Source organism: Mya arenaria, chromosome 6 (genome assembly GCF_026914265.1).
Source record: "Mya arenaria isolate MELC-2E11 chromosome 6, ASM2691426v1".
Taxonomy (NCBI): Eukaryota; Metazoa; Mollusca; class Bivalvia; order Myida; family Myidae; genus Mya; species Mya arenaria.
The window spans coordinates 28,172,211-28,185,655 of NC_069127.1; the positions used below are offsets into that span (position 1 = coordinate 28,172,211).

General features: G+C 33.2%; 1 protein-coding gene across 1 annotated transcript; it reads right to left on the minus strand.

Moving 5' to 3' along the window:
- Nucleotides 1-793: 793 nt before the first annotated feature.
- LOC128237309 (uncharacterized) lies at nucleotides 794-10,337 on the minus strand. The gene is made up of 4 exons (XM_052952707.1): nucleotides 10,206-10,337; nucleotides 8,472-9,032; nucleotides 1,591-1,665; nucleotides 794-1,323 (listed from the first exon to the last, which is right to left on the minus strand). The coding sequence occupies exons 1-4, from the start codon at nucleotides 10,279-10,281 to the stop codon at nucleotides 1,205-1,207; spliced, it is 831 nt and encodes a 276-aa protein (XP_052808667.1). The 5' UTR covers nucleotides 10,282-10,337; the 3' UTR covers nucleotides 794-1,204.
- Nucleotides 10,338-13,445: the final 3,108 nt, after the last annotated feature.

Below are 13,445 nucleotides of genomic sequence, written 5' to 3' on the forward strand. Positions count from 1 at the left end.
ACAACAATGCCGATTAAAGTAAACATGTAAATGGTAAATCTTATCAAAGTATGAATTAACTTGAGGTAACTTAAGAATAAAACAAATAAACTAATTGCTAAACCACAAGTACATCAATGATTAGGGATTCCAACTCTTCAGGCGAAGGAATACAATACAGAGTACCTTTTAATACTAAGGATTATGCAAAACCTTTCAAATATTCTTCCAAATAATAACCCTAAGTTAAATTTTGAAATAAAGTGACGTCATACATGCAAACATTCCGAGTGAACCAAACGAATGAAATACCGGTTTTAAAGATAACACGAAACTGCGAATTTTTAATTAAATCAAAGGACTGAAAGCTTAGTTATGTAATGCCGCCATATTCAAGTTTTATAAGGAACTCATCATCAACAATCAGAAGGCAACTACTTTACAAACTATTGGCATTATATCAACGGCTTAAATAAGATCCCAGCAATTCAATGAGTCAATCTGTCCAACCAGCTACTGCAAACATGTTAATTTTACGTATCTTTTTTAAAAAATCACCATAAAAATCAGGATGAGCAATACTGTGAGCAATCAGCGTTTGAAGACTTCTATTTTAATAAGATATGATATTATAACGACCATTAACAAGTTTTGAGACAGTTTGCCTTAATGTTAGGTATCTGAAACCCTGTTTAAGAGTTTTCATCATAAGTTGACTGTGAGAGATAGCAATTTTGACACATGTGCATATTCTTGCGAATCTTATCAACTGTGCAATAAAAACACCTTCTGATGATGATCAAGGAACATCTCCTTGGTTTGGTTTAAAATATATTTATTGTATATAAGTACATTTAGTAAATACATACATGATAATATATCTTCATTAACTTCGAGTTGCAGATCTAAATAGGATGTTTTTAGATTGGATGTATTAGATTTATTAAGTTGCAATTGTGAAGCGTATATCGATTAAAATTATCTGTAAATACCGGAGTATCCAAACTCAGAATATTTTCAATGTATCTAAAAGTATTTTTGGCTTTATCTTCTATATTGAATGTAAATACTATTTTGAACAATAATTCAACATAAACATAATTATATCGATTTTAGTTTTAGGCAAAACGCTGTCAAAATCCAATGCATTACAGGGCACAAGAATATCTTCCACATTCACCCTCCATTCTCTTGTATGTCACACGTTTTTAAATGACAACCGTTACTAAACGCACGAACACCCATTGAAATCGAAAACTTCTGATTCTTTGCACTTCAGCCTTGTGTAACCAAATCCGGGGATGTACCTTTTAAACATTTTGTCTGTAATTCTTATGCAAAATTCTGAAATGAAAACGAACAAATCATGAAATAACCATCAAAGATTTAAACCAAATTTAAGGTTTTTAAAACTGGAATAAAAGTCATTAAATTCCATGTTTTTTAGAAAACAAACGTGCCAATTTGTATGCGCACGTAACGGAAATGACGTCGATTTTTTTTTGTCCCTGCCCTGTGCGCGCTGTAGTTTGATTAGGACATGAAACGGGCTAAAATTTCCAAATATTGAAATAAAAACCAACTTGAAAGGATATAATATATTTATAATACCTCTATGTTGTGGTCGTTCCGTTGTGCTCTGCTCGGTATGTCCTGTTATTTCAGATCTTAGGTCCAACGATATTACTAAAAATATAAAAACGTCTTTCATGGCAGTTGCAATGTATGAGCAATTTATTTGGATTCGCCTATCTTTAAAATGACAAACAAAACAACTATATATGTGTGTCAGCATATCTATAAGATGGAATACAAAACAACATGTACTATAATTGGTATAATTAATAGTGACAATGACAAAATTGTACAAGCAAATATGTATTTACTACACATTACGCCGCGCAGAATCAATACAAATACCATTGTTGCGCAGTAATAACAATGGCAGCGCTAAGTGGACATCCAAATGACCACTTCTCAATTTCAATGTTGTACTGTTTTAGAAAAGAAATATGATTTAAACAACGGTTTGGTTGCATTATAATTCAGACAACATACTTTGATATAATTATGTATTTTAGAAATAAATGTTAAAATCCGATCGACCAAGTCTTTCAATAGTAGAATTCACATTTATCAGAGGTTTGATAGTGATATATTTGTTATACGCAAAGCATCAGCGCACTGGTGTACATGAATGCATATTGTTAGCAAAAAACAACAACAACATATTATTAAATACATCCAAACATAATTGAAGTCATTGTTTGTTTGTTTTATTTTTCTGAATTAGCTTTACATATATGCATTTACCAAAGACGGTTCTCTTGTATTATTTCACCTTTAACATAGCGCAATACATGAACACACACTCCAAATCTCCAAATGATCTCTTATAAACACGTAGACGCCGTGCTTTTCATTGAAATGCATGCAAACAAACACATTTTCTTACGATGTTGTGTACAATTGTGTTTTTGTGGATATTTCATTATGTGGAGGTGGAATTTATGTAAGTGTTAAGAACTATTATGAAAAATGCATTATATATTAAGCTCAAATGTATTTTTGAAAACGTACATTATTTCTCTCTTAGTATAGCTTTTAATACAATGACAGTACTCAAAATGGTATTTTATCTATGGAAATATTGTCAGCGTCATGTGGAATATTAACAGTGTTGTTGAACATTTTCCAATTCCTCTGGATCTATATGCAATTCCAAATGCCATCGTCGAATTACATGTGCAATAAACCCTTAAGTAACGAAGTAAGGAATAAAATTATCCTCAATTTGAGATTTAATGAGTTGATTACATGCCAAAGAAGATATTACCGCCGACTTAGCGGCTTAACTGTAATTGGAAGGAAAAAATAAAAATAAAGAAAGTCTGTCAGTGTCACGTGCAGGCTTTGGCCACACGCATGTAAACGCTGTTTCTAATTCAAATTATTTGACTTCCACCGCCGATAAAAGTTATGTTATGTAATAAAAAAAGTTTTTTCTGTTCGTCATTGCAAGAAGACACTATGTGGAATTTAATTAATCTGGTTTGTATGAAACAATTATCAAACATAGTAAGGGTAAAATGTAAAATTCGTTCAGCCTAGACTCATGTTTACCTTAATCTAGACTGAGACTCAGAAAAGTATTTTTTATTTATAATAAAACTCAATTTATATAACTTTCATACTCAGTTTCGAGTTTTGTGTCTGGACATTTCGAAAATCTGGGCCATGAAGATCAAACTTTATGTAGAATTAAATCGATGAGCAAAGTTAAAATTATTCGACTAGCAAGTCAAATACAGCAGTTGTATCATTTTGTTTTCAATATTACAATATCTACAGACCATTGATTGTTGCGATAGGGGAGATTACCATGTTAAAGGTTTGGAAACGTTTACTAAGCAATCTGCGCTAAAAACCAATACGTTTCAGAGGCCACTATTTATGTACATATCCTAACCATCAGCTGGAAGCACATTGGCTAAAACATGTTACAGAGAGTATTTATCTTTTACGTAACTTAATAAAAATGATATAAGGGGTGAAAAATATATTGAAGCTAGAAGCAATACGGTTCTTTAGGGATATACTCCATTTTCTCGTCATTCACGGATCTGGAATACTGCGTTTCAGGTAGTTGAACTATTTATTTTATGTTCTTGAACTGTATTCATTGTTATGAGAGTTAAGTAGGGTGTTTTTATATTTACAGATATCTTGTAATTTTTAAAATAAAAAAGAAAATAATAAATACCACAACAATATAACATTGAATATTATCATAAAACCTATTTTTATTCATAAAGAACTACTTACGTCGTAGCATATCTAAAGTTGGTCTGCATACCACAAAAGACAGCTTGCATTTTTAATCATTATATTTTTCTCGTATTTGATTTTACATCTTTTCATCAAGTTATCATAAAAATGCTGTTTTCAAACTATGTATACACTTTTATTTAATCTAAACTTAAGCCTAAGAGTTGTTATATTTTTTAATGAAGAAATACTAAGTTTCCGTATAATGAATCTATATTAAGTTAATACTTTATAAACTGACATGGTTGAACTGTAGTAACCTGTTTTGTAAGGGTCTTGATTATTGAAATATTTATAAATGGTTAAGCTACAACACGATTTGGTATCGTTTACAGCTGTTGCATCCTAGTTTACAAATTTTATTTTATTAGGCTTAATAACTGCACCTTTATATCAGCCTTTTTAGGCCAACAAAGTAAATGATTGTTTGAAGCCCATTTCACTGCCATCTTTTTACACTTAAACCCGTCGACATTTTGGCTTGGTTTATAATAAAGCCGTTTATTTTCCCAAAGGAGAAAATAGCAATTAACTGTCAGAGAAAAATTAAAGGCTTGTAATAAAACAAAGCGTAGGGTGCAAAAAGGGATACGGGATGCCGAAAACAAACTTTAATTGGTTACGCCTTCATCAACTTAATATTTGTCTGGCTCTAAAAGTGAAATACCCGACAGGCTTATTTAATATCTCCAACAACATTTATCTCGACTGTTTCTTTGAAGAAGTAATTGATAAAGCTTTAATCGCAAATAAAATCCCTTGATGCATACGCTTGTCAGTCTGTAATCAGTTCTCATTTATCACGCTGAAAATCATAATCAGATAATCAATTATTTGTCGAGAGAAATTGAATAACAAGAAAAAATAAACAGAACGTGAGGACAAACAATGATACATGGTCCCGGTTAATGCTGGCAAAATCAGGCTAGGTAGGTAGTAAATATTATTTTGGAAATAAATAAAAACGCTCTGTGATTTTATTGTATATCGTATTCGTCCAAGCAATTCAAATACTGATTTTAAGGATTTTTCATATTTAGGGTCGGCCTTAAGGACAAGGATCGGTCGGGTAAACGGAATCACAACATAACTTTTGTTACGGCTAAACATCAAATCTTCATATAGTCAATAGTTCTCTATACAGCGATCTAATACCGTTGTTTCCGAGCACTTAAAAGATAAAAAATTTAATAATTGTTCTGCTTGTTGATTATTATAAAATTACTAAAAAAATGAAAAACGTGTTCAATAATCATGGATTGGTCAGTTTAACTGAATGCTATGTGAATGAGATTCTAATGAAACAATGAAACTGCAGTGACAATCCAAGTAATCCACTATTTTAAGCAAAAACAGTTAAGAAGCAGATGACTATGACCAAAGAGACACTGACACAAGACGCACAAACAACACAGACAGACCAAACAGGCATCAAATAGCTTTCCCAACGGCCCTGTGATGATCTTATGTTCAAAACGGTGTTGACGACCAATACGAAATTAAAAGACCAAGCACTGTTTCTTTCACCGCCCTTCTTCACCATTTTTTATTTATTATATTTCGCTGGATCTAATAGTAGAGCTATTCTATTTAAATAGTCATGGTGTAGATTTTGCAAAGAAATTACATCATGGTGTAGATTGTGCAAAGAAATTAAATCATTTTGATATAATAAATTTGTGCAAAAATTTCAGCAAATACTCAATTATAAATTTGACCAATACATAGGATTTTGTTGAGTGAGATAAATGAAAAAATAAGTTATTTTTGTCTTTCTGAGCTGATCGCATTTAGGAAAAACTGGTATTCATTTTCTATGACATTCATGCGTACAAGGGGCGTTCATTATATAATGAAACTGACAATCGCCTTTCCGCAGGAATAAATTATATACTGAAAACGAGGCATTTTTTCACCTGTCCTGAAAATTTAATGTATCCACGTCGATAGTTGTATGATACTTTTAATAGGGTATGCTCGGGTATACTGGGCTTGATTACGAATATGACATAGGTCAGTGTCATGTTTGAAAGTATATTTAAGATATCTTTAAGGCATTGCTAAATTACGTGGTAAATATATTGTAATGTGCACAAGATATCCCATGAATAGTAAATCCATACATGTTTGTTTTATTAAAATAATTGTTACTTGCTACTAGGAAAATATTATCCCCTTATATTAAATGTTCGATCCGTCATTTTTCATAGTTTTGTTTCATTTACTTTTTATCATTTTGTAACTAAATCTTTTATAAAACTTTTGTCTCACTGATTCGGACTTTTATAACATACTTCTTACGTATTTCTTACTGTTATATGACAGACGGGTATAGGCATTGAACATTTACACAAAATAATCAGAAATATAGATTATATAACATATATCTTATTTAAAAGAATTATATAAAGACAAATATTATGGTATTCTTTAACATTTTGAACATGTTGTTTGGAGATCTCTGACCCCATTCCACACGAGTATCGGAGAAATAAAAGACAAATATTATGGTATTCTTTAACATTTTGAACATGTTGTTTGGAGATCTCTGACCCCATTCCACACGAGTATCGGAGAAATAAAAGGGTCATTGACTTCAAAATAAAAACAATAAAACAAAAAGCGGGCCTAATATATAACCTTCTTATACTCCAAAAAGTTTAAACTTTAAAAGTATATAAATCAATAACTACAGATGGGAACCTACGTATATTGGGAAACTGTCGATGTACAGAAGTATGTTTAAGTATATTAATAACAAAACATCGATAAAGTTTGTGAATTGTTACCAAAGATGCATTATATAATAAACACCCCTCGAACATATTATTTTATTTGTTGGATACTACGATGCGTTTTGTTTTATTTTGGTATACTCATGTAAACATAGGCTTTCTCTGTTGTTCATTTCAGAACGATGGAGTCGGAGTCTGCCCTTGCAGCCCAGCATCTGAACGTGATGTTTTCTCCCAAATACGCCGTGCCTATATTTGGGTTCGTTATACCGCCACTGGCACTAATAATCCTTGTTACAAACTTGCTGATGGTTTGGACCCTGAGAAAACGAAACATGCGCTCTCCCATCAATGCCATCCTTACGAGCATTGCAGTGTCTGACACTCTCGCCATCTGTATGCCAGTTGTCCCGTTTGTGTATTTCTACACGTTGGGACATTTTGAGGACTTCATACCGTTCACCTGGTGCAGGACCTTCTTTAACCTTGTCCACGTGTTTCCGCTGTTATGTAACATGGCGTCGCTCTGGTCAACTGTGGTTTTGGCGGGAATTCGCTGCTATTCCGTTTGGCGCCCTCTCCATGTCAAATCAATGGTAACGAATTTCAGGATCAACACTGGGATTGTTGTCATTTACCTGACATCATTTATTGTCTACTGCCCAGTTATTTTTGAGTATTCGTACACACCTATTTCGGCCTACTCGATGATCGACCAGAACAAGACAATTACATCGTGTCATATGCAGAAGAGTTCTTCACACATGATGACTAATTTCTGCACAATTCACACATGGATCCAAATCATGTTCACATCATTATTACCATGGCTACTGATCGCATTCCCGGACTTCGGTTTGCTATGGAAACTAAGGCATACGGAAAATGAGATGAATGTGGCAGTGGAAAACCCGATGCTTGCCAACAAGAATCGAATAACGCGACGCAGGATGACGTCATGGATGATATTTGTGGTTGTCAGCATGGTATGGGTGGTTGAGATTCCGTTTGCCATCACATTTACCAAGTATCTCTCTCACACTAATGGAGATGTAATGAGGAATAAGCTTGGGGACAATGTGGTGTTCGTTTTCCTTCTCAAGTACATCACCTACCCGATTATCTTCGTCATATATTGTTTCATGAGTCAGAGGTTCAGGACTGAGTTCCTGAGCATGTTTACATTGAGAAGGTCGATACAGACTGGAAACTCGACGGAAAAATCCGACCAATCGAAACGCATATCGACGTTCTCGGCGTCAACTTCGAATGTCTAGAGATATTTCTCGAGATTACTTGGGAATTCTGGAGTGGATCATTTTTGAGGAACTGTATATACACCTTGAATGTTTTTGTTCGAATGCATATCTACTATAAAGTATCACGCTGGATCATTGATATGTAAGTTACAAACCGTATATGAATTTGAATTGTTGGTTAATATTTGTGTTTATATAATTGAATTGAATCACTCATAGCCCTCATTTGTGTTTATGCGATTATATTTGTGGCATTATTTAAGTTATCATTAAAAAATTTGTAAATTGTAAATTATGAATACGGGAATTATATCTAAAAGGATAGTTGTAAAGAAAATATCATCCTGATCATAACGTATAACGCCAATCAAAAAAATAGAAAAAGTGTTTTTTAAGGTTCCGACAATGTGCCGAAGCTATGTTCGATTTTTTGATAATTTGCAATGACTATCATGTTTTACAGTTTATTGTGTTAAATCATTATTGTGTCATGGTTTAAATGTTTTGATGTTGTGTAAGCAGTTACTCTTAAAGATCAACATCATAATAAGAAGTATTTCTCCTTGAGGTTCAACGTGCTATTACAAAATAGTTTTATTGTGTAGAATTTATTTGAATAAGAATATGTTAAACTTGTATATCTAAGAAAGAAAAATTAAAATAAACTCACGCTTGCAGCTTCCCTTTGTTAATACCTTCGCCAGTGCGTTCAAATCTTCAAACTTTGAAAGGACAAAGTATGTGGAGTCGCTTGTAGCCAATCGCCTCAATGCCGACAAGCCCTTAAACTCCTTAATCCCGATAGCTATGACAACAATTGTCACTAAGTTGTCTTTACTAGCACTCACATGTCGGCCCGCTGTTTCTACATCCCAGTCCCATAGTCCTTTTATAATAACCACCATTTTGGCAACATCATCTCGTGATTCCGATTTAAACTTCAGATTAACATTGTCTAAACAATGGCGGGTACCATCTTTCACATACTCGATACTTTTCTGGGACTGTTCTTCGTTAGATATATTTTGTTTATCTGTAAAAGAACTTGACCGTGTAATAGTATCACCGCACGACATAAGAGAGACTCTCACAGCCCCCTTTGGGGCTACGTGGTCTTTCAAAATATGCTGGACAAAGGTCATCTGGAGGTCATAGTCAGCTTTGGAAATGTTCAGAGTTTGGTCCAACACGAAAACTATATCAATGTAAGGATTGCACTTTTCATTCGAGCCTGAAATGCCAATGACAAATAACATTTAAAGTAAGGGTTTTAGCGTGGAAAGGGTGCTGCAGAAAAGCGAAAGGGCGCCTTTTGGTCAAAAATGCATTTTGTATTTTATGAATTAAAATTGGAACGAAAAAGTTACGAATTGTTTCCTTGAAGTATTTTTCAGTTCAAACTAAAAAATATATGAAGGGGGAAGAGTGTCCATGCTGGTCCCCATGAGGACAGAAGGGTGAAACCAAAACTAAGAGGGTGCAGTAGCCTTTCCAAATAATTAATAAAAACCCCTTTATAGTTCCTATCGACGTATTGCCCCACCATTGATACCTAGTTAACGGACTCCACTCTGATTTTTAAGCATTATATTTTTAATGAAAATGCATTGAAAGACATATTATACATTTGTTATCGTTAGGAATGAGGAGACTCGAAGCGATAACCCCGATATTTAAAATTATCTCAAATTTAATTAAATATTAAAATGCTGCTTTGTACTATGCTAGTTATTATTTCTGAGTGACCACCATAAAGCTTTAAGTTTATACTTATTTATTTATGGTCAGTTTCCTAGAATATAGTCCAGGTATCCTTTTTCAGACACCATGATAGAGTACTCATGAAGACAAAAGTATTAAATTTCGGTTTGTTTGTACATTCATGTGATTTTATGGGTAATTTGTTGTTATTGGATACATATTGTCCAACCAATAACCTAATCGATTAATAACTTGACCATCAGAGCAGAATGTCAGTTTTGTATAGATGCTGGTGGGTATCAAATCCACAACCTCTTCTCGGTAGAGGAATATTAAACGCGCTGTCTTCGTTTTAATCCACTTTAATGTATCATATATTTAACTACATACAGTGTTGCAATGTATGATATGTATATCGTCAATGAATAATATATGTTTAAACTAACATCTTGGATGGGAGACAGACACCTTAGTCTTTAGCACTCTCATCCTCATTATTGTCTATATGAATTTAAAGTTTCCATCATTGCATAAGATTTACATTATATATAAAGAATTACAAAAACGTTCTAAACAAATTTATAAATTTATCCATGCATATAATTCGAGGTTATAAGTAAACATTATTATAGTTGTATTGTTTTTTTGTTTAACTATCACTTGGGTTGATAAATTAACATTCATTAGTAATAATGATACTTACTCAAAGTCTCAAAAGTGAACACGTTTCCAATCGAAAAATTACAAATCACAAATAAAATCAAAATAATAACAAACATTTTAAATCGTCTAGTTTCTCGCTTGTTCTACGTAAATAAGTTTATTTAGTAGCATTTACTTAATTATACTACGGTCCATAAACCTTGATAAATTACATGGCTTTACCTTTCATTTCATGGTTTACATATCTGACGAACATTATGTCTTAACATAACGTCTTAACTAGTTTATCCAATGATAAAATATTGTTTGATAGGTTGAAAACCGTACATACTGCAAGCTAGCTAGTCCTTGGCTATGTAAAAATAAATAGAAGCATAAAAGCGAAAACGTCATAAATGAGTTCTTCTTAAAAAGGTTAAAATATAAATTTGTATTTTAACTAGTAACTCAACATAAATGCCCTACTGGTTGAGAAGCAGTTTCCGACAGTTTTTAGAAGTGTTTATTGATTTATTCATACGTGTTAAAATTCCTACTAAAATTGTTTACATTTTAGATAATTACAGCTCAAGCTGCTATTGTCGATATATTTTTCACATGTGTGACGTCACATATAGTGTATCTAATGGGGGCGCCAAGAGGGTACTTACACTGTTCTGATTAGCTGTTGACGAGAAGCAGTTTCCGACAAATCAAATACGCGGCAGATTTTAGGCGCCTATTGTGTGTTTTTTTATCCATTTATTTAATATACTAAATAGAAGACTACAGTACGGGAACTATTATTTAATTTTTCAGCATTTACCAAAAATTAAACCTAAAAACTTACGCCAGTCAATCATCATTCTGGAAATCAGGCAGACACTAAATATCAATGATATTTTGTTTCATTTCTAATAAGAACTTGTGTTTGTAATCATTTTAGTGAATGTGGGTGTAAAACTAGCATGACAACAGTGTTCGCAAATACGTACACAATGATCATCGTTTGTATAAGTCAATTAAGGACAACCTTGTAGCTATTCATAGATATGCAAATTAGGTTCACACGCATGCGCAATGCGCTGCGCGTGACGATCCCCCACGTGCAAGTTTGTGTACAAATTGAAAAAAAAAATAAACATTAAATAACAATAAAAGTTATTTACGTGTCTCGGTAAAAACTTCAACTTTTGATTGCCTAGTAACTATATAATTAAATTACAATACCTTCTTTATAAAGATCAAAAGAAAGTACGCGAAAAAGTGATTTGTCGGAAACTGCTTTCTGTCGGAAACTGCTTCTCAACCAGTACAACAAGTGGTCACGTCAATCTCTTGCTTATACATAAATTCATAAAATAGTTCTTGACATACATATACACTAGAACAAATCCGGTTTGGGCAACTGAATCTCATCCATTTTAAGAATGTAAGAATAACCTCCAAAAAGCGCTTATCCAATGATAAAAACCGATAAGTAGGAATCAAATACGCCCGATCTGTAGAAATATGCTGATAAATAAAACAGGGAATGCGCTAGCCCAACATCAAGACTGAGACTATTTTTACTGAGGTATGATTTTAAAATACAATTGAAACAGCTGAACAAGCCTAGTAACATGACTTCCGTTAGATATTAGATGGATTTAAATATATTTACCAATTATATATTAATATTCAATTTCCGCGATCTACAGAATAAAGAGCTGGCGTACATTAGTGTTTGCTTTGTTTAGTATTTGTGGTGCACTTGTTAGAATCAATAAACGTAAAATAAATGAACGGAACATTTTATTTTTCCTCGATTGTAGAAAAACCATGTATTTAAAATATTATTACTTATTAGTGCGGTTTTAAAGTTCATTAAATGGGTTTTCAGTAACTTTGCCTGGCCACTATAACTTCGTTTATCTTAACACTACTGTCATGTGGTCACAAGGGAAGGGCTACACAAACAAAAACAAAACACTCCAGAATGTGAACATGCTTTTAATTAACCACAATTATGTTGACGTTACTAGCATTAAATACATCACAATTACTGAAGCCATTGGTATAATTTGTATCGTTCCTTAGAGGTTTAAGTAAGTGTTGGTTCAGACAACTACCTTTCAATCTGATTAAAATTGTATTCCCGATACTCTCTTATTGACGCTTTGTTAGCATTGATCATCATTGCGAGCACCTGCTGTATATAAAGGTCAACTTGATGTGACCTCTGACGTCATGTTCTCAGAAAGTCACATCGATATGATTTTAATGTGACTGGGTTCTAATTTGATGGTTTTTAGAATCTTGTCGATATCAATGGATGACTATGTTCGTTCTGATGGTTTTATAGAACTATTTGTTATATTCGTGGATAATACTTAGATATCCTGTATTTCATGTAAAATGCAGGGATGCGTGTTCGTTAAATCGGTCTTGTTCACATTTCTTGTTCTGGCAACAATATTTTTAAACTTTTTAAAATTGATTATAATTACCTATTTCAATTAACAAACACAAAATGTAACTGGTCTTTTAACAATATAGCTCTTTTTAAGTAATATTTTACCATTGCTATGAGCGTTATATTCGCATGATATTATCAAAAACAGAGTTGATATGTTTTACAATATAAACTTTGAATAGGTCACTTTAAATTCTCCCTTTGGCCATTTGATCCACGTTCGTAGATAAATATTTGACTGCTGGGAAAATACAGTGAACTACTGCCCGTGGTCAATTGAAAAGTTATTTAATATAAATATTGCAAAGCTTCTCAAATACATTTACTGAATCTCATAAACACCCGGGTAGTTTTATTTCTGATAAAGGCAATTGACATTAACTATATTAAAGAAAAAGCTTTGACAAGAGTTAATATCATAAGACGCCTACTGTATCAAAAAGATAGGAAGTCTCTGGAGGTTATTATCTTTCTTTCGTTAGACCAATCTTGGTTTATGCGGACGTCATCGGGAATAATTGCACAGCATGAAAAACAATATCAAGACCAAATTCAAAACAGATGCGAATGTATTATTACTGGTTGTAACGGCCTTGTTTCTCTGCGAGTGCTTCACATTGAATCTGGCTTAGAGAGTTTAGAAAGAAGACGAGAAAAACACCCAGCAAACACGCGACGTCGGTACGACGTTGGATTAACGTTGGATTTTGGTCGCGACGTCGGCGACCTAAATCCAACGTCTATCCGACGACATAATCCCGACGTCGATACTCCGTCGGATTACGACGTTGTACCGACGTCGGATTCAGGTCGGAAATGTATAAGTCTGCATTCCTCTTATATAAT